Raw genomic sequence first — 20,377 nt, 5'->3', positions numbered from 1 at the left:
ATTGCAAAGATACTTGATTGGGGTTTTATTGTTATGCCGTCCTGTTAAAATATAAATGTTTTCAACACTAAATCTTTTGATTCTGTCCAGCATTCCCAAATCGGACAGGACGTCTATCCACAAGAACCTGTTCATTGCGCTAACCTGTGCCCAGATAGTCCTTCTCTGCGGTGGCTCAGCTGTCAACAACAAGGTAGGCTAACAATCTTGGCTAACTGTGGGGCAAAAATAATTCACTTTACAGTTAGTTAGCTACGGCACCTCTCTTTGCTAGGAAACCGCTACCCCTGAAACGGATAGGGTGGCTCCACATTTTGTGACGTATCCTCTTACAAAGCGTATTGGTCTGGCGTGTTGTTTATCTGACCCTTGACCCTGTCAGGTGGCCTGCACCCTGGTGGCGGCCCTGCTGCACCTTTTCTTCATGGCTGCCTTCAGCTGGATGCTGGTGGAAGGACTGCTGCTCTGGAGCAAAGTGGTGGCGGTCAACCTGAGCGAGGACCAACACATGAAGTACTACTACCTCATTGGCTGGGGTATGACACAGAAGAACAAGATAGAAGAAGATTTCTCTTATTAGTCCATTGAGCAACAATGTCTTTTCCATATCCCATTCTCCCCAGTAGACATACTGTACACATACACTACATATACTGTACAGTCAGGTCCACAATTATTGGTACCCTTGATAAATATGAGCAAAAAAAGACTGTATAAAATACATTTTTCAAATACTGAGCTATATTGTATGGGGAAATTGTATTATTTTATACTAATACAATTTATTTATTTATATATATTTATTTTCAGATCCTTCCTATCCTTCATCTGCTGTTATGGACTGCCCTCTTCAGTTCAAACCACAGGTTTTCAGTGGGGTTCAAGTCCGGAGACTTAATGTTGATTTTGTGGTAAATTAACCATTTCCTTGTGGATTTTGATTAATACTTGGGCTAATTGTCTTGCTGGAAAATCCACTTGTGGCCATGTGTCAGCCTCCTGGCAGAGGCAACTAGGTGTTTGGCTAAAATGTCATTGAATTGAAGAGGGCAGCCCATAAGAGCAGACAAAGGATATCAAGGATCTGGAAAGATTCTGTATGGAGGAATAGTCTTAAGATCCCTCCCAACGTGTTCTCCAATCTCATGAAAACATTGGTGTCATTATCCTCGCAAGGGGAGGGTGCTGGAGTATTAAAAACGGGTGCAAATCATTTTGTCCCCCATCGTTTGAGATTTTACTTGTTAAACAAAATATCTTTCTCTGAGCAGTTGTAATAGTTTAAAATAATATAATTTCCCATTTGTTTTAGCATACAATATAGCTCAGTATTTGTATTATTTATTTTATAGAGAAAATAATTATGTACCTGACTGTACATACACACACATACAGTGCATATACACACACACTGAACTGATCTCTCTTGCTCTAGCTCTCATTCCCTCCCTCCCTACCAGGTCTGCCAGTGCTGATAGTCACCATCACCCTGGCCTCTGCCTCAGGGAAGTACTCTGCTGATGGCCACTGTTGGCTCAGTGTGCAGAACGGGGTCATCTGGGGCTTCGCAGGCCCTGTCATTTTCATAATTATGGTGAGAACACACGCAAATTTTTTTTGCTCGCATTGCATTGTCTGAAAGCATTGAAAATACACTGAAAACATCCCAAATACATAATATATACAGCTAAAATCTACAATGCCATGTAAAAACAAGTTGACATTAAGGTTAAATAAATTGTTCTTTCTCAATTTCCCAAATTTTGCTAACCGTTACGTTAGACAAAATCAAGAAGTCGTCATGAAAAATCTTGAATTACAGCTCACTTTGAGAAAATCCTGCGAGTTATTTAAAGTTGAAGATGTTTAAAGTTGAATATTTTTATTGTTTGCCAGCCCTAATTATTACCCCCCCCCCCCAAAAAATTCTACCAATTTAACTCTAACAGATGACAAAACAATGTCTTAGATACAGTAGGCCTTCTGAATACAAACAGTACCTCTCACATGACTTGCATGTTTTAACCAATTATGTACTGCATTTACCCTGTTGAAGTGTATGTGAATATATTGTATGTCTCTGTCTTACCGACAGTGTGTGTGTGTGTCGTCTCATCAGGTGAACATCATGGTTCTGATGCGGGTGGTGGTCATCACCATCTCCACAGCCAAGAGGAGGTCCATCATGCTGGCAATGGATAGCAGTCCTGTGGAGCAGGCCTACGAGCAGATCAGGTATGCACCACACAGGGGCGTAATTTCATTACAGTTACTGCCACTGGAATGGACTACTACTAGGTGGTAGACAATACTAATGTAGTTGTTCTATGTCTTTGCAGAAGTTCCATGGTTTGAGGTTGGTTTTGTAATCTAGTTAGAATTAGTTTTTAACATTGTGCATAAAGCCGGCAGGTATAATACTTTTATTTCTTGTTATAAGCATGTATGAGGCATTATAATCTCTTACACAAATAACTCTATGTATATAATGACTCTATGCATTTTTTGGTCTTACAAAACATTGTGGACATCCGCTCTTTCCATGTCATGGACTGACCAGGTGAATCCAGATGAAAGCTATAATCCCTTAGTGAGGTCACTTGTTAAATCCACTTCAATCAGTGTAGATAAAGGAGAGTAGACAATTGAAACATGGATTGTGTATGTGTGCCATTCAGAAGGTGAATGGCTAAGACAAAAGATCTAAGTGCCTTTGAACGGGGTATGGTAGTAGGTTCAAGGCGCTCAATAGTTTCCCGTGTATATCAAGAACAAGGACATCCAGCCAACTTGACACAATAGTGGGAAGCATTGGAGTCCAAATGGACCAGCATCCCTGTGAAACGCTTTCGACACCTTGTAGAGTCCAATTCCCCAACGAATTGAGGCTGTTCTGAGGGCAAAAGTGGGGCGGTGCAACTCAAAATTAGCAAGGTGTTCCTAATGTTTGATATACCCAGTGTACATATTAACTGAATTGCAAGATATTAACTACACTGCAAGAGGTGAGGTAAAGTGTGTTGGTATTTTTCCCTTTGTTGTTTCCTTTACCCTTTGTATTGGATACAGTGTGTGAAATTTGAGTGTAATTATTAATTCACTGAAGTGCTGTTTACAATCTATCAGTGGAAATCATTTGAACGTGTAAATGTTTTTCCTGCAACTCAGCTGCGCTGGTCACAATAACAACTCTGTGGAGGAGGAATATCAATGTTGGTGTTGAGCGTCAGCCGGCCTGCCCGATGGCAGCCAGAGTGGAAACTTAAACACATTCCTCCGCTAAATAAACTAGAGCCCTCTCCAGCCCCACAGCTGGTGCGGTTTAGCGGTCACCTGAACTGGAAGGTAATTTCATCCTAAACAGAATTAGGGAGCGATTTAGTGTGGAAATTGTCACAATATGAGACTAACCAGCCGCCCCTGTTGTGCTTGGGTCGACCCTCCTGCCAACCTGCCCTATTTGGCCCAGTAGGGAGCCAACCACGTCCAACCAAGCCCATAGCGTTGCGCACTGATCCGATCCAGAATGGACGGGGAGTTTCAGTGTGAGGTGCCTGGATTGGGTGGGTAATGGGGAAACTGTCTGCTAGCATGGTGCCCAGTCCTTCAATTTGTGTCGATTGGCTTGTGGTTGCTTTCTCTCAGGGCTGCAGTGAAAGCGGTGCTGGTGCTACTGCCAATCCTGGGCCTGACCTGGCTCTGTGGCGTCCTGGTGCCCTTCTCCATAGTCATGGCCTACATCTTCATCTTTCTCAACTCACTGCAGGTACTGGCCACATACTTTCACTTATCTAAAAAAAACATATCACTCTTTCTGTTGTTAAATTTTTTTTCACCCATTCTGTCTCTGTGTGTTCTCTCTCTTCCTCTCACTCTTTCATTCATTCTTTGTCTCTCTGTTGTCCTCTTTCTCTCTCTTCCTCTCCCTCAATTCGGTGTTATACACATATGACCGTATACGGATGTGTAGATTATTTGCTATAGGCCTATTTCATTGGAGGCCTACCCAGTAGAGGGACATACTGATTTGTAGATGTTGATTGGAGAATTAACAAGGATTGCAAGACCACTAACCACCAATAGAGATGGAAGTGGCTCAAGTTTCAGTTGAGACCGTTGTTCTTTGAAAGGCCTCTAGGTTTTGCTGTGAGTGAATGAGATGCTGTATTAGAACCAAGCTCAGAGATTAAAAAAGGGACACAATCAGTATTTGTGGCAAATAGGGACTCTCATTTTACCATAAAAAACATCCCCATCGTTTTTTAAATGTTTTTTTTTTTTTATCAGAAAGCATTTTACTATTATGCATTCTCGTGATTCTCTTATTCTGACTGAAAAAGAGCAACAAACTCTCAAGGTTTCAGTTTGTGTTTGTTGGAGACAAGGTTGACTTTGACAGGAAATGAGTAGCATTCTGCTTGTGTTAAACAGGTGCTTCTGTTTTTCAGTGAAAGTTACAAAATGGTTTCATGAGCTACTACAGAATTTACAGGCTGGCATCTTGATTGTCAATTGTGTTCATGTTTAAATTGTTTATTTTTTCAGCTACAAAAAAACATGTTTTTGTTATTTTATTTAAGTATTTTATTTACAGTGAACAATGTACATAATTTCAGTCAAATTCACCACTTCGTATCATGTTTTTGATATTGGATTCAGTAGTCATGTAAATAAAATATTTTTTTAAACAGTGAAATAAGGTATTTTTCTAATTACATTTCATAAATATGACACATACAACATTCTGAAAACATGAATACGTATTTTCTTATGTTTTATCTCAGCAGTGTACCCAGGAGTTAGCTTTCATTTTTACTTCCGACCCATAATTAACATCAACTTGAGAAATATCGGTTTTCACATGAAAACATTAATTCCAGTGTAACTTAATTATCTTGCTTGCCTGTGAAAATAGGACAGAGAGAGGGAGAATAATGTAACGCTCAGAATGCGGTCTACCCTGGTGTGCAGTACTCGCACTACTCACATCCTGCTTGGCAATTTGTAGTCATCTTTAATCAGTTGTATCTTTAATTGAGCCGTATATTTAACAAGAAATCAATAGAGATTTAGCCCGAGTCAGATCATTAAGAAAGCCCTCTCTCTTTCTAACTATAAATAGTTATGTTTCTCCCACATCTAATTACATTTTTTATCATAACAATAATTAATGCAGGCTATCTTAGTAGTCGGGGTGGAGTAACATAGATTTGATGGACGGCTTCCACTTTAACAGTAAAGTAGAAACATAGAAACAACTTTTCCTCATAGTTTTTCCTCTGAGCCCTGCTATAAGCAATAGAGCAAACTGAATGAAGAAATGATTTCGGGTCCTTAAAAGCTTCCGTTACCTCACTAACATACAACATGACTCATTTAACATCATATTATCCACGTGATCGCATAGCAGACTAGTTATAATATTTTTATGTCTATATTCGTGATGTAATTGGAGCATTACCAAGACAACATATACAGTTGAATTGCTCAGATACAGGTAACAAATGTACAACTTTCTGGTCAGGACAGTGCTTTTAACTGCCTGTGTAATGTTAAAATAGGCATGTTTGCGGTTTAGATTCAGTGTTAGCGGTCATCATGCCTTGAGGAAATCATCCTACACATAATCACTGTCTGTATTTATCGCACCAAAAGTCTCAGCCCATGTTTATCGTGTCAATCTTAAATAAGGCAACAAATAGCACTAACCTGCACCTTTTTGTAATTCACCAGTCAAGTACAGGTTTTTTTATGTGACCGTGTGAGTGAGTACCTTTTACTTCTATCAATGCTAAATAATGAAATGAAACTAAATAAATGAAATGGCCATCCAAATGGGACTATATACATTTTTCAAATGACTGCTTATTGTGTGGGGTCAGACTGGTCAACAACCCTCGCCTGAGGAGGAATTAATGAAGTGACGGGGCACTCCGTGTCAGTTGGTGTGGCGATTGGGGCCCTATAATAGCCAGCTGCTCCTGAATTCCGTAATCGGCCCTGCTTTAAAGGCTTTGACTGTAGAGAATAGGGCCAGACCACCCCTGCTATGCAGAAAACTAGTCCCCCGTTGCTAACCGTGACCTGGCATTCAGCATATTGTCCCTTATTAGATATACCTTGTTATTCGGTATACAGGCCTAATCACTTATTAGATTATTGCTCTTCAGCTAGAGTGTCACTCATGTATTGCATAATTTCTCAAGTATGTCTTTCAAGTATATTATTCAGTATTTTGGGAGTGTTAAAGCTGAAAATGTCAGATCACTATATACTAGATATTTGCTCCGCATGCTTTGAATTCTTATCAAAGAAATACAGCTTCAGAGGGTGGACATCCGGTGAAACAATAAGTATCACACACATTTTTGAAAGTATTAATTGCTTTGTTGGGAATTTGCGCATCCAGCTGGAATGCCAGCTATTGATGTAAGCTGTTTGGAATCCGAGGCTAGAGTTGAGTCTTTGATTCGATTGTCGCCATCGCTGTGTTTTTAGTCTTTTAGGAAGTATCGCATTTGTTTGATGGCGAGGAAGTCAACACAATTTCGGTGAGTCACAGAGACGGTTCTCAGCACTAGGCCCAGCGCAGAGGAAACATCCTGAGTGCTTTCTGTGATCTTCTAATTGTACTGAGAGTCTTTTCGGCCCGGTCTTTTCCACTGGAACATGAAGAAAATAGACGTCCCCTGTGTACAATTTAAAATGGATTCATCTGTTTTCCTGATGATTTCCAGGCCCATGTGGTGCCCCCTTTCCTCTCTTCTCTCTCTTGCATAGCTCTCTCTCTCTCGTAATGCAAGCAAGGCTCAGGCTTTGGAGCAAAATCTTGGGAGCCAAAACATTTATCTTGTTTTTGCAAGTTTCTCAATGTATCTTCCACGTTTTTTCACCCACTTTTTGTGATACATTTTAATTTGGTGTCATCTGTGACTTCTTGATGCATCACGTAGGCCTATACTGATCTCCAGTTCTGCTGGAGATGTATCTAACTACAGTATATCCTCGTTCAAATGACATTGATTTCTTGGCGAGGAAAAACCTACTTGAACATTCTGAAATTCTAATGGCCGCCCATAAAGATGATGAAATGCAGGAAATACATAATAATGCACGCAAAACCTCAAGTGATTCCGGCATGTGATAAAAAGGGGACGTTTTAAGGACGTTTTTTTTATTTGTGGCTATTGTATTTTCAGTGGGGTGGCCAAAGCAACGTAACGCTTAAGCTGCTTGCCTTTACTGTTAAATCAATAAAACAGATAATGTTGACAAGCCTTTTTCATCGCACTCCTCCCCCCTATTGGGTGCTTGACAAGATTGTTTGAGTATTTACAGTGTTGTTGTTCTCTTTTCTTCTTTTTTTTTGCAGACATTAACCGACCATGATAAACAAACGAGCAAACACGATCATGCATTTTCTTACACACCAAAAGCTCACAGACCTTTTTTCTTTTCTTTTTCCCACTGATACACACTGGGAGTGTGTGCGTGCGTTTGTGTGCATGCGCGCATATATGTGTGTATCTTTGTGTGGTTTTATACCCTAGCATTTCCTCATATATCATTTGTGTTGTTGTTTTTGACTCATTTGATGTTTTGCATTAAGAGCAACAGCACATGGTTTGGTAGATTCTAAATTTGCTCCATTTTGAGTAAGCACCCATTGGTTCCGATTGTATTTACTATACCATGTAATTGGTCCTTGGTATATATTATAATATACTGAACAAAAACATAAATGCAACATGCCACAATTTCAGATATTGTTTTTATTTTATCAGTTCATATAAGGAAATCAGTCAATTTAAATAAATGAATTACGCCCTAATCTATGGATTTCACATGACTGGGAATAAAGATATGCATCTGTTGGTCATTGATACCTTCAAAAAAGGAAGGCGCAGGGATCAGAAAACCAGTCAGTATCTGGTGTGACCACCATTTGCCTCATGCAGCAAGACACATCTCCTTCGCATAGAGTTGATCAGGCTGTTGATTGTGGCCTGTGGAATGTTGTCCCACTCCTCTTCAATGGCTGTGCGAAGTTGTTGGATATTGGTGGGAACTGGAACACGCTGTCATGCATGTCGATCCAGAGCATCCCAAACATGCTCAGTGGGTGACATGTCTGGTGAGTATGCAGGCCATGGAAGAACTGGGACATTTTCAGCTTATACGAATTGTGTACAGATCCTTGCGACATGCTAAAACATGAGGTGAATGCCGCGGATGAATGGCACAACAATGGGCCTGAGGATCTCATCACGGTATCTCTGCGCATTAAAATTGCCATCGATAAAATGCAATTGTGTTCATTGTCCGTAGCTTATGCCTGCCCATACCATAACCCCACCGCCACCATGGGGCAATCTATTCACAACGTTGACATCAGCAAACCACTCGCCCACACAACGCCATACACGTGGTCTGCGGTTGTGAGGCCGGTTGGACATACTGCCAAATTCTCTTAACCGACATTGGAGGTGTTTTATTGTAGAGAAATGAACATTCAGTTCTCTGGCAACAGCTTCCTCAAGACTTGAGACATCTGTGGCATTGTGAAGGGTGACAAAACTGTGCATTTTAAAGTGGCCTTTTATTGACCCCCAGCACAAGGTTCACCTGTGTAATGATCATGCTGTTTAATCAGCTTCTTGATATGCCACACTTGTCAGGTGGATGGATTATCTTGGCAAAGGAGAAATGCTCACTAACTGGGATGTGAACACATTTGTGGACAACATTTTAGAGAAATAAGCTTTTTGTGTGTATGGAACATTTCTAGGATATTTTATTTCAGCTCATGAAACATGGGACAAAATCTTTAAATGTTGCATTTGTATTTTTGTTCACTGTACATTTACATTTTAGAGTGATACATTATATCGAATAGTTTCATCGATATTTCATTATGTCCAATTCATCTGAATTAAGATGCCAGGAGAACGCTACCTGCCCGAATGCAGAGTGCCAATGATAACATTTGGTGGAGGAGTAATGGTCTGGGGCTGTTTTTCATGGTTCGAGCTAGGCCCCTTAGTTCCAGTGAAGAGAAATCTTAATGCTACAGCATACAATGACATTGTAGACAATTCTGTGCTTCCAACTTTGTTGGTTTGGGGAAGGCCCTTTCCTGTTTCAGCATGGCAATGCCCCTGTGCACAAAGCGAGGTCCATACAGAAATGGTTTGTCAAGATCGGTGCGGAAGAACTTGACTGGCCTGCACAGAGCCCTGACCTCAACCCCATTGAACACCTTTGGGATGAATTGGAACGCTGACTGCGAGCCAGGCCTAATCGCCTAACATCCGTTCCTGACCTCACTAATGCTCTTGTGGCTGAATGGAAGCAAGTCCCTGCAGCAATGTTACAACATTTAGTGTAAAGCCTTCCGAGAAGAGTGGAGGCTGTTATAGCAGCAAAGGGGGGACCAACTCCATATGAATGCCAAAGATTTTGGAATGAGATGTTTGGTGAGCAGGTGTCCACATACTTTTGGTCATGTTGTGTATATCCCTAGAATATGAGAGGATTTTAACTCCTTCCCGGCCGTCTTTATGAACTTGTGGACCATAAATACCACCATGCCTCATCTGTTCTCTTATCAAGCTGGAAATAAATAGCATGGAGGGGGGCTTCACTTGGCCATAAATCGCCGACCCTCCGTCATCCAATCTCCGTGCAATGTCATTCAATAGCTCCCTGCTATCCATTACCTGGGCATAATGGGCTCCTGGCCATGCATTGTCCGTTGTATTATTAGCCCATAACTTCTAACTATCAATAACTTTTGAGTGCAGTGGGAGCGAGAGATTGGGGGAGGAAGGGTGAGAGTGAGAAAACAAATGGGCTGGGGCTTGGAAGTTGGAACTTTGTGAGTTTGCTCATTGTTAATAAGTGTAGAGGAAGCTACAATATTAGTTATAGAATAGTTGCTTTTAAAGTTGTTGGTGTTTAAGGTTTTGTTTTTGTGCAGCAGAGGTTATAAGGCATTTAAAATGTCTGTTTTTGAACCACCAGAGGGCAGTGTAATTTCAGTCCTTCAAGTTCTTACTATTAAAGTGGGGAAAATATGATGAAATCAGTAACTGTTTTTACTTGTGCACTTTCTTGTCAAGCTTTTTAATTAGAAGTTGCTGATGATGACAATAGCTTTTACTTTTCCTTTGAAATTAATAGTCAGTGCCTGGATAGAAATGTAATTCCAAATGCATTCAACAGCACTTCAGAAACGGTTTACTTTTTTAATCATGTTTAATGCTGAAGGAATAGATTTGATAAGCTAATCTAATGATGAGATGCAATTGATTCGTTGTGAAATTAAGTTTTAGCATGTTTAAAGAGGCTACTTTCTGATATTTGAGATAATAGATATTTCCCAATCTTAACATCAGTGCCTAAACCTAACATCTTATTTTTCGGATTAAAATATGTTGTATTCCCTGGGCATTCTGTCAAAATTATATTTAATTTAATATGTGGTGTCATATATAATATATTGTCATTTGTCATGATGAGATTTCTGAATACCCATATGGTGTCGAAAGAACCAATATAATTTGTGCTTTACCATGACATGACTGTTGCTCAGTCAAAGATGACACCCAGTCAATTCATCAATACTGGTTCTATACACATTGGCTGTCCGAATGGCATTTTAGAAGCGAATGGAACAAATTACATTAAAAAAAAATAGGAATTTTAGCCAACAGGCAGTCCAATTCGGATAATTTTTTAACCAGTTGGTCTTTTGTCCAATCAGATCAGCTCTGAAAAAGATCTGATGTGACTAGACAAAAGACCAATTAGTGGAAAAAATATCAGAATTGGCTGCCTGCATAATCACAGTCTTAGTAGTCAGGAATCAGGGATTTGGGCTTTTTGGAAGGACTTTTAATTTTTTTTTGTGTGTGTGTGAGAGAGAGTGTCTACCTGGGCCAAAGACATAGTCATAAGAGCATAGCGTTTTTAGACACTCAAGATGTTCTAACTAAAACTCAGTTCAAGAATGTTTCTCTATTTGTTGAATGTGACTTTTTTCACGTTTTCCTTTGACGGGTTGTTTTGACATTATTTTGACTGATTGTTTGACTCATTGTGGCTGTTTTGCCAGGCCCTTTGAGCTAAGCCTTTGACTGGGGTAATTGTAGGCAGTGATGATAACTTTCCCTTCTGCCCGACTTCTAAGGCTGTCGAAAAAGACTTGACACTTTAAATAAGTGTTAAGGCTTTATGAACCCTTTAAAAGGCATATAATGATTTTTCAGAAATCATTCATAAGCAAATGTCATGATATAGTCTATTAAGTGAGGCAAAAGGGTCATAATGCCACAATTGGCAAAGCACCAGGTGGATTGAGCTTTTTTATCATCCCTTATGTAGTATAACTTTGCTTATTAATTATATTTAGTGCTTATGAAGCCTCTGAATGCCTCCTGAAAGAACTGGACATTTCTTGTGGCCTTGTTACTCAGTGGGCCCTAGGCCTGTATCTCTAGGAGTTACGCTTGTGCAGGATCGGGGTAAGTTCCGTCTTAAATTCTGCCCACTTTTCCGATATTAACTCAAAATGCATCATCACAATGGAACATTGCTCATGATTTTCTAGTCACGGACTGAATTTTGTGTCATCCTCTGAATTCTGCCCTTGACATGAACTTGAACTACAACTCATAAACAAGATATTTCTAATAATTTTCTAGTCATGAAGTGAATTTGGTGTCATGTCTCTGAATTGAGTGGATTCAAATGGATTCAATTGAGTTGACCCCCCAGTCCACTGGCTGGTGATTGTCTCTGATTAATGGTGGTTGTGGCCCAGGAGGAGATCAGGGGGCCGTTTACACTCCTTTCAGCTGTCGCAGCTGTGTGTCATGCTTCAGTTTCCCCCCCCACACTAGCAATCCCCGGCGGAATTTTTTGGCCATGCGTACGCTCACTCGTGTGGATGCCAAGATACCTCCATCGGGGGCGCCCTGGGAGTGGGCCTGGGTCATGTTCTCTGTGTGTGTGTGTGTGTGTGTGTGTGTGTGTGTGTGTGTCTCCAACTCCCGTCACCTCCCCGTTTCCCACCTCAGACAAAGGGGAGACTGGTTATTTTAAATCCCAGCGCACGACAGGGAACAAAAACAGGAGTCCAGCTTTCCAGGCAGTTGTCCAGTCAGTCAACTCACATGAACTCTCCAGCCTCTCCGGGGCAGTGTCTCACACACACACACACACACCTTTCCTCTGTCTCCCCTGCGTAGACACACACACAGGGTTGGGTAGGTTACTTTTTAAATGTGATCCGTTACAGTTACCGGTCCAAAAGTTTAGATGACCTAACCCAGTAACGTAATCTGATTACTTTCAGTTACTTTTGAATAACTTTCCCCTTAAGGGGCATTAGAATTCATGTGTCAAACCTATTCCACAGAGGGCCGAGTGTCCTTAATTGATGAATTAAGGTCACAAATTAGTAAGGAACTCCACTCACCTGGTTGTCTAGGTCTTAATTGAAAATTGAAAACCCGCAGACACTCGGCCCGCCGTGGAATGAGTTTGACACCCCTGCATTAGAAGAAGACAAAAATTATTAATCAAATGCCTTTGGTGTGTTATCACAGTGGTCTCTGACTTGTGGTCAGACTCGCTCAGGTGGAACAAACTTTAACTTGCGCCTTTTTTCAATGCTGAATTGAATGTCATTGAGAAAACAGAAAGGTATCATAATGTTTTTGTTTTTTTGCAAACATCCTTTCTGAATATAAAAGTAATTGTCTACGGTAATAAACTAGATCTACATCTAGTTAAATAAAGGTAAAATAAAAAAATAATTAAACACAGACACACACACACTCGCACTGTTCCCGAGTGGCGCAGCGGTCTAAGGCACTGCATCTCAGTGATAGAGGCATCACTACAGACAACCTGGTTCGATTCCAGGCAGTATCACAACCGGCTGTGATTAGGAGTCCCATAGGGCGGCGCACAATTTGCCCAGTGTCGTCCGGGTTCTGCTGATGTAGGCCGTCATTGTAAATAAGAATTTGTTCTTAACTGACTTGCCTAGTTAAACAAAGGATGAATTTAAAAACACACACACAGCCCAATGGTCAGATTACCAGGGAAATGTTTTTCATGTTGAATTGTTTGAGACGGCAGCAGGCAGGAACACTATCCCCCTAGGAATCCAGTGCCTTTGTAAAGTTCAAAGACACAGCCCCTACTCAGTGTGGCGATATCTCGCATCAAATGCTAACTTAAATAATGCTAATATTTTCTGTTTTCTCACAACTGTACTTTTTCAGGGTAAACTAAAACCTTTGGTAACACTTTTCATGATAGCTTTCATGAATAAGAATTAATAATGCATTTGATAAACTATTGATGAATATGTAGTTCTGGGCCCAGATGATAGTAATTTTTTTTATTTATAAGTAGTTGAATAGGTATACATTCATTAGACACTCTGTAGCAACAGGTGATAGGGTATCACTATGTAGCAACAAGTACTAGGGAACTTGTAGTGTCAAATACATAGAAGCACATTAATAACAGGGCATGCGTATATCAGTCCAATAAATGTATTCATAAATGTGTTCATAAATCCCCCAAAAAATACAGGGTGCCTGAGAGGACAGGGTAAAGGGCACGGAGGAAAAAGTCAATTGCTTGCTTTTTTATTTATCCAGGTGAGTCAGTTAATAACAAATTCTTATTTACCGGCACAAAACAATGTTAAACAAGATTTCAAGGTCAGTGTTGTCTCTTACTATGAATTCCTAAGAAGATGGCATTTTTAATTAGGTCATAGTGTGCTTTTTTAGGTAATATATTTTTGGGGCATTTGCCTCAAACTTGTTCTTGTTATTTTTTCATGTCTCATTTCATGTAACTTAACTTTGGAAGTAGATAAGTGTTGTACACTGTCTAAGGAGAACACTGACACATTTCATATTGCATTTCCGTAACTTCTTATGGAAATAAATGAATGTTTTATGAATGAATGTTAGCAATAAAATATCAACTCCTTAAAACCCTTGTCAAAGTCTCACAAATACAATTGAAAAATGATATTTGGGTTAATTCCATAAAAATATTTTTTAAGTCCAATAGACCAGCAGCGCATAAGTGAGCAATGTGTGGTATTTAAGAATAAAAGAAGGGCCTCATTTTGAACCAAACACCATCCGAGCGAAAACCCAAAAACCTGACTATATCGGTGCTGCTGGGAAAATAAGCCGGGAAGAATGATATGCTTCCTGTCAAAAGGAGAGAGAATTCTAAATTACTGCCGTTACTCACGACACCACCACCTCAAAAAATACCCTTTCTTGTATTAAGCCCACTAGCATTTATTTGCTTTAGAATTTACCTGCCAGCTCAATTTAGTAATAGCCTATGTCATATGAAAGCAAACCATAGTGCAAGCCCATGACCCGAAACACATGATCAGCTGACTCTCACTTCATGACCCTTTTTATAATAACACAACACCCCCCCTTCCCCCTTCCTCTGCCCTCCCCCTGCCAACCACCCACCTAGCAGTGTCAGGAACCACTCCGACGACTCCAACACTGAAATAACACATTCAGAACAATGACCATTCTATTTATAAGTTCAACCACTTCTTTGCCTTCTCCGACCTGTTGTGAGCTCACAGTTCACACAGACGTGCTCGTCTGGCTGTGACAGCAAGATGGGGTAGGTTTGGTGGATTAGTTAGTTAGAAAGGGGAGCCCTCAGCCCGACCACATCGCAGTCATATATTTTAAATGGGTTTGAATCTATCTAAGTGCTGCAGACTGTTTGGCCTGCTTTGATGCCTACTTTGCAGATAATTAGTGAGAACTGGGTCAGCATGGGGCAAGGCAGCAGCATCTTTTAAATATTTTGTAGGGCTGAGTGGGGTGGGGGGGGGTAAAGGCCGTCAAATACACATGCCAATTTGCAAGTGAGCTATTCGCTTATTTTCTCGCATGTGAATTAAACCAAAATAAACACCAATGTATTATTCAGGGGCCTTGACTTTGTAAATCATTATTCCTTTTCGAAAGAAAGCTTAATTGTATGTCACAGCTATTATTGAACAGAGAAAGGAAAATTCAGTCTGTCGGTTTATCTAAGAATTTACGCTGAAAAGGGATGCTATGCATTTAGATTTTTTTCCCGCATAAAGATTACCCAGGGAACTACCTGGCTATTTCAAACGTTACAGCATTGTTGTTTCAATGTTACAGCAGCATTGTGTAAAGCAAATATGGCATGGAGTCGCAGACAGAGAGAACAACGGCAGCCAAGGGGATGTCACTCAGCCTCAGCCCCTTTGGCCTTTTGCCCTTCCTCCCATGGCCGTGCTGTGCTTTCTCACACACACAGGACAGGGTGAGCCACACACACAACCCGGCATCTTGTGTCATTTCCTCCGCGCGCCGCCGAGCCTCCTGGCCCTAATGAGTGTTTACAACGACATGCTGATTCCTATTAATCTGGTTATTGTCGACTGGAGGGAGGGAAGAAGGGAGGGGTGGAAGGAGGTAGGGAAGGAAGGAGAAGGGAGGAGGTAGGGTTTGTGTTAGAATGGGCCCATGCCGCTGAAGGTGGGAAAAAGAGTGCGCTCTCTCTCTCTCTCTCTCTGACAGATCGGGGCACCACCACCTCCCTTTGCTCCGACGTTACACTGAGCAGATGTGGTTCCCCAGTTGTTATTCCTAGTAATTATCCTCATTAAGTGAAAGCATGTGCCAATCAAATGTCTTTGAGAAGGGCCCCGGCCGGGGCAGAAAATCGCCCTAACACCATCTCAAAAACGTCAAGCCTGTGTCATTTGGACTCATTAGTAGGCTAGATTAAAGAGGTTAGTTGACCAGGAGTTGAGAAAGTCGCGCGGAACGAGAGGCTGAGGCAGCGACGTTATTGCGGCTCGTTTCACTTTCCTGTGGTTGATAATTTTTATGATTATCACTTTTAACACTTTGCGATGCTCAATCACATGAAAAGGCCGAAAAGCCATATGGGCCTTTTTTAATCCCTTTTTTAAAATGTAAGACCTCTTAGATAACTACTCCTTAAAAGCAGAGAAATAAATATACACAAAAAAACAATTCCAAATTCAATTAGTTGTATTGTAATAAGTTCTAGTATAAATTATATTTTACGAAATTGTTGAATCATTTCTTCTACAGTAGGAAGAGGGGAATATTTTATGGCATCTTAAATAGGGACACAAAAACACAGAGCCATACAAATAGAAAGAGAAAAAAGACAAGACAAGTTCCCCTCCAAAAACAAGATATATGAAGTCTTCATGTCGATGAACTACCATTCGTTTTCACTTTGAAGTCCCGCGATCCGTAGTAAATTGTGATTGCATGTGACAGACTCCGGGTCCCCTGCTTTATCATGATGGATACTCCGGCAAAGTGCCTGAACTGCCGCTGGCTCCACACGTCACCGCAGTTGGCATATGCCATTAACCCCAGCTCGCCTCACCTCAGGTGGGGAAGAAGAAGAGAGGAAACACGTCCCTAGGATCCAGGAATTGGGATAATAATTCTCTCCCTCGCTAGTGCAACTTTCTCTGAGTTTGCATATCAGCGCGTTTTATTTATTTTTGTTAGTGTGATTTTGCTCCGGTGTGTTGTGTGGTGTTTCTAATGCACACAGAAGCTTGTTTGTGTGTATCCACCAGTTACTACACAGTCCTTTCCTTTCAGACTACCAAAAAAGTGGAGTTTTTGGGGAAGTTTTAAGTTTGCCATTAATGAATGGAATGACATGTAGTAAGAAGTAGCTTTAGCTGTTGCAAATAGTATCTGCTACAAAGGGTAGCTACCGTCTAGTCCAAATAGACACTGTTATTATGATTTTAATATAATAAGCCCAGCACAATGCCTGAAAAATACAGTCAATACACTGTGCTTACATAGGAGACTGACAAAGAGAAATAGTAAGTTGGCCTTCTTCGCTCCCCTTTTTTCATGCCGTGAAATTTAAGGTATCCTGCAAAGTATCACATTTTCTGCATTCAGTAGGTGTAAGTGTAGTGATGATGGTAGAAGCGTGCCTGATTCTATCCACAGTCAGTTGGACTATTCTCTCTCAGTTCAGAGCCGAGAGCGTGTGTTTGAGTGTTTGTGTATGAGGGAGATTCCCAGCCCAACCCAAACTCCAGCTGCTCACTGCTTCTCAGAGATGTAAGTTCGTTTTCCACCTCCACCCCACCCCCGTTAGTGGAAAATGTGTAATTAAAATATGCCCCAAGATTGACAGTGGGGTCTCATGCAATTTGACAGGGGGGCGCCCAAAAATGTCTGTTGGATATCTAAGTATTGTTAATTAAACAGCTTTCTGGCACTCAGGCTTCTCTTTCCTTTGCCAGTTCAAAGAGTTTGGTTTGACCCATGTGTTAAAAGTTTGTATCAGTTTTCTGCGCGTATGTTTTCCTTGGCGCTGGGAACATGCAATGCCAAATTGTCTTGTTTAAAAGTGTGTTTGTTTACAGTTCGTTCTTTCGCCCTTATTTTCTCCCACATGTGTACACTAGAATAAATCCGGGTATACGGTTACACACTCAGTTGGATTCGAATCGTATTGTAACAGGCAGATTGGTGTAAACGTTCCAGAATTAAGTTAACACACCAGACAAAATCAGTACATTAGTGAATGGAAAAGCTGCCACTCGAGTGGCTTCGGTCGGTGTACTTAAACAAGAACAAGTACAATAAGAAGTACAATAGTGCTCTCATCCGTTACCGAAGGAGGTTCATCAATAACATTTGGCCCTCTGATGTAAAATCAATACAACACACACCGACACAATGTTAGACCGATGGCAAATGTTGTGACATCTGTCATCGACTGGCTATAAAGATATGTCACCGGGATAGTTTTTTTTCACCTTTCCCTCCCTCTCTCTCGTAGTTGTTAGGGTGTAATGGAAAAAATAAATTAATGTTATTATGAATGAGGCATGGTCAGCCTTGCCAAACTCAATTAATATTAGAGAAACAATGTGAGAAAGAACATTGTGATTAGATCTTTCAATTTTCCACGGGATGCTTTGCTGGCAGTTTGAAAATGGGGTGGGATGCTCAGGGGGGGAAAGAGTTTTGTTCAGCGCTCGCTCAATACATGTTTTCCCTGACCTTCCAAAACTAGCCCTTCTGAATGGACAACTCTCTCCTGAAAACCAGAACATTATTTGGTGTTTTGGGTCCTCTGTGAAATGTTAAGTATTTTTTTAGGCTACTTTGAATTTTTCAACAACCTTGACATTTTGTTATGGATTCTTTAATTCGCGGGGTTCTCAAAGTGGGGTCCGCGGCCAGATACCAAAATAAAAAAGTGTATGGGTGGCTCACAGGGATATTCATCCTGCCATGTAGTGCCGAAGTCATAGAAACTCCTTGAAAAACTCCTTGTATGCTATTTTTTTTTATCTCACTTGAGTTGTGTTCATATATGAATTTGCTATTACAAAGTGGTCCCGGCCCCAAAAACTTTGAGAACCCTTGCTTTAAATCTTTAAATCTGCTAAGTGTTTTCATGTTGAAATGAGTAGAATTGCTTTAGTATACATTTTGTATTATGTGTGATCCATTTAATATGGTGCATTTATTCCAAATGTATTTTGAATTCATTGATAACTTATTCAATTTTGGCAAATATCAGTTTAGAATATTAATCCAATACCAAATGATCAATAGAGAAACAGATGAAGTTAGATAAGCGTACCATATGTTTAATACAAAAGGATGGTACTGTACATGATATACCTGTGATGTGTATGTGTGTGCACGAGTGTGTACAAAGCGCTTGTGCCTGTGTGTGTGTCACAATTTGCCATGGGTTTGTTTCTTGCTGTATACCTCGTCGTGCCAGTGGTAGCAAGCAACATCTGTTTCGGCTTGTTGTTCCTCTTGGCTGCTTTTCAATTGGATTTCCTCAAGCAGGTCCAAAAGCTGTCACCTCTGCTAGGCTCTGCTAGCTATCAGCACTGGCCCCTATATTAAGTAGGTGTTTCAGGGCTAAGCTAATAACTCTCCCTCCTCTCCTGAGTGATCACAGTCAGCACTGCCCCTCTCTGGGCTCAGTTTACCCCCTGCTCCACAGGGGTGGCTGGCCTGGGGGTCCCCCGTTCACTCTGACACTGTGTGTGTGGTGGTGGTGTGTGGGGGGGGGGATGACCACACGTGTGTGTGTGTGCGTGTACAACCTGTACGTTAGGGCTAGCAAAATTACAGTAGAACCGTGTAGCCCACGGTTATGGATGACAACATTCATGAAAATCAAATAACTGTTAAAACTGTTTAAAAAAATATATTTACAGCTGACTGAAGACGGGACGCATATTCATGCAGTTGAGTCCGTTTCTGCGGTGACATGGACTCTTTTTGCTCCTTGCTGAAACAAGCAAGGTGTTGTAGCAAACAAATCTTCGGTTGCCTGGACAATGCCCCCCTCCCTGCAGCAGAAGCACAGATAGAAATAGGATAAATAGAACGTACTTGAAGCCTAACCCTGGCAATTGACCCTTTACTAAGACCCACCCCCCTTGGTTACTGTTGCAACCTCAGAAAACATTCCCCATTCAACCACTTGCAATATCTTCTCTCAATGATTTCAAACTGTGTTTCTAATACACAATGAAATTAAACACAGACTACCGCTTGCTAATCAGGAAACTCTTGGGTAAATTGTGGTGGACTGTCATTACAATTGCTTCATGGGACCCTGATAAAATTATATTTGTAGTGTAGCTACAGTAGCCACAGAAAGGCTCAGAATTCACTCAGCATGCAGTTAAAGCTATAACCAAATTGCATCCTGCTGTCGTAACAGATAGGAGTTGTATTCATAACATTGCTAACTTAGCTAGCTAACATACATTTTGAAAAAACAAGTTAAATTAGGTGACTAGCTAGCGTTAGCAACATTTGGCAGATGATACTGGGAGCTAGCTAACCAGCTGAGCTATCAAACAATGTAACAATTTTGGATAAAAAGATACTCCCAACAGATATCAGGAATCACAGTAGCAAGTACTCCCGGTGCACTGTTAAATGATTTAGCCATTAACAACAACAAAAAATCGGAACAAAACTCTGCTTCTGCCATAGCCTTCACTTGCTTTCATGCGATTTAAACGTGAGCTTGTCCTAGTTGTCGGACTCGATGACAGTCCATTGGAGCGCTGCGATTGTTGCCCAAAAATCTGGAGCGAGGCTTACCGAAAGGTCAATTTTACTTGTAAACTCATGGGTACACCCACAATGGCTGGCTGGTATTGTGATACAATAATTTCCAAGGTAATGTAGAATGTTCATTCAAATGGTGTTAACAGCTGGCTCATGAAATGAAATATTTTTTGTTGTTTAATCAACAAATT

The 20,377-nt window shown here is 40.8% G+C and overlaps 1 protein-coding gene across 24 annotated transcripts in view; it reads left to right on the top strand.

The window, feature by feature from the left end:
• Positions 1–20,377, top strand: part of LOC110523998 (adhesion G protein-coupled receptor D2) — a 160,921-nt gene that overhangs the window by 42,113 nt on the left and 98,431 nt on the right. For all 24 annotated transcript variants that reach the window (XM_090235112.1, XM_021603243.3, XM_090235109.1 and 21 more), the window contains 5 exons: positions 91–193; positions 383–536; positions 1,461–1,594; positions 2,120–2,235; positions 3,646–3,766. In XM_090235112.1, the coding sequence (XP_090091238.1) occupies positions 91–193; positions 383–536; positions 1,461–1,594; positions 2,120–2,235; positions 3,646–3,766 (628 nt within the window). The remainder of the gene's footprint in view (positions 1–90; positions 194–382; positions 537–1,460; positions 1,595–2,119; positions 2,236–3,645; positions 3,767–20,377) is intronic.

Source organism: Oncorhynchus mykiss, chromosome 5 (genome assembly GCF_057628025.1).
Source record: "Oncorhynchus mykiss isolate SJ-2025 chromosome 5, ASM5762802v1, whole genome shotgun sequence".
Classification (NCBI taxonomy): Eukaryota; Metazoa; Chordata; class Actinopteri; order Salmoniformes; family Salmonidae; genus Oncorhynchus; species Oncorhynchus mykiss.
This window is presented reverse-complemented; position numbering and strand designations above follow the sequence as displayed.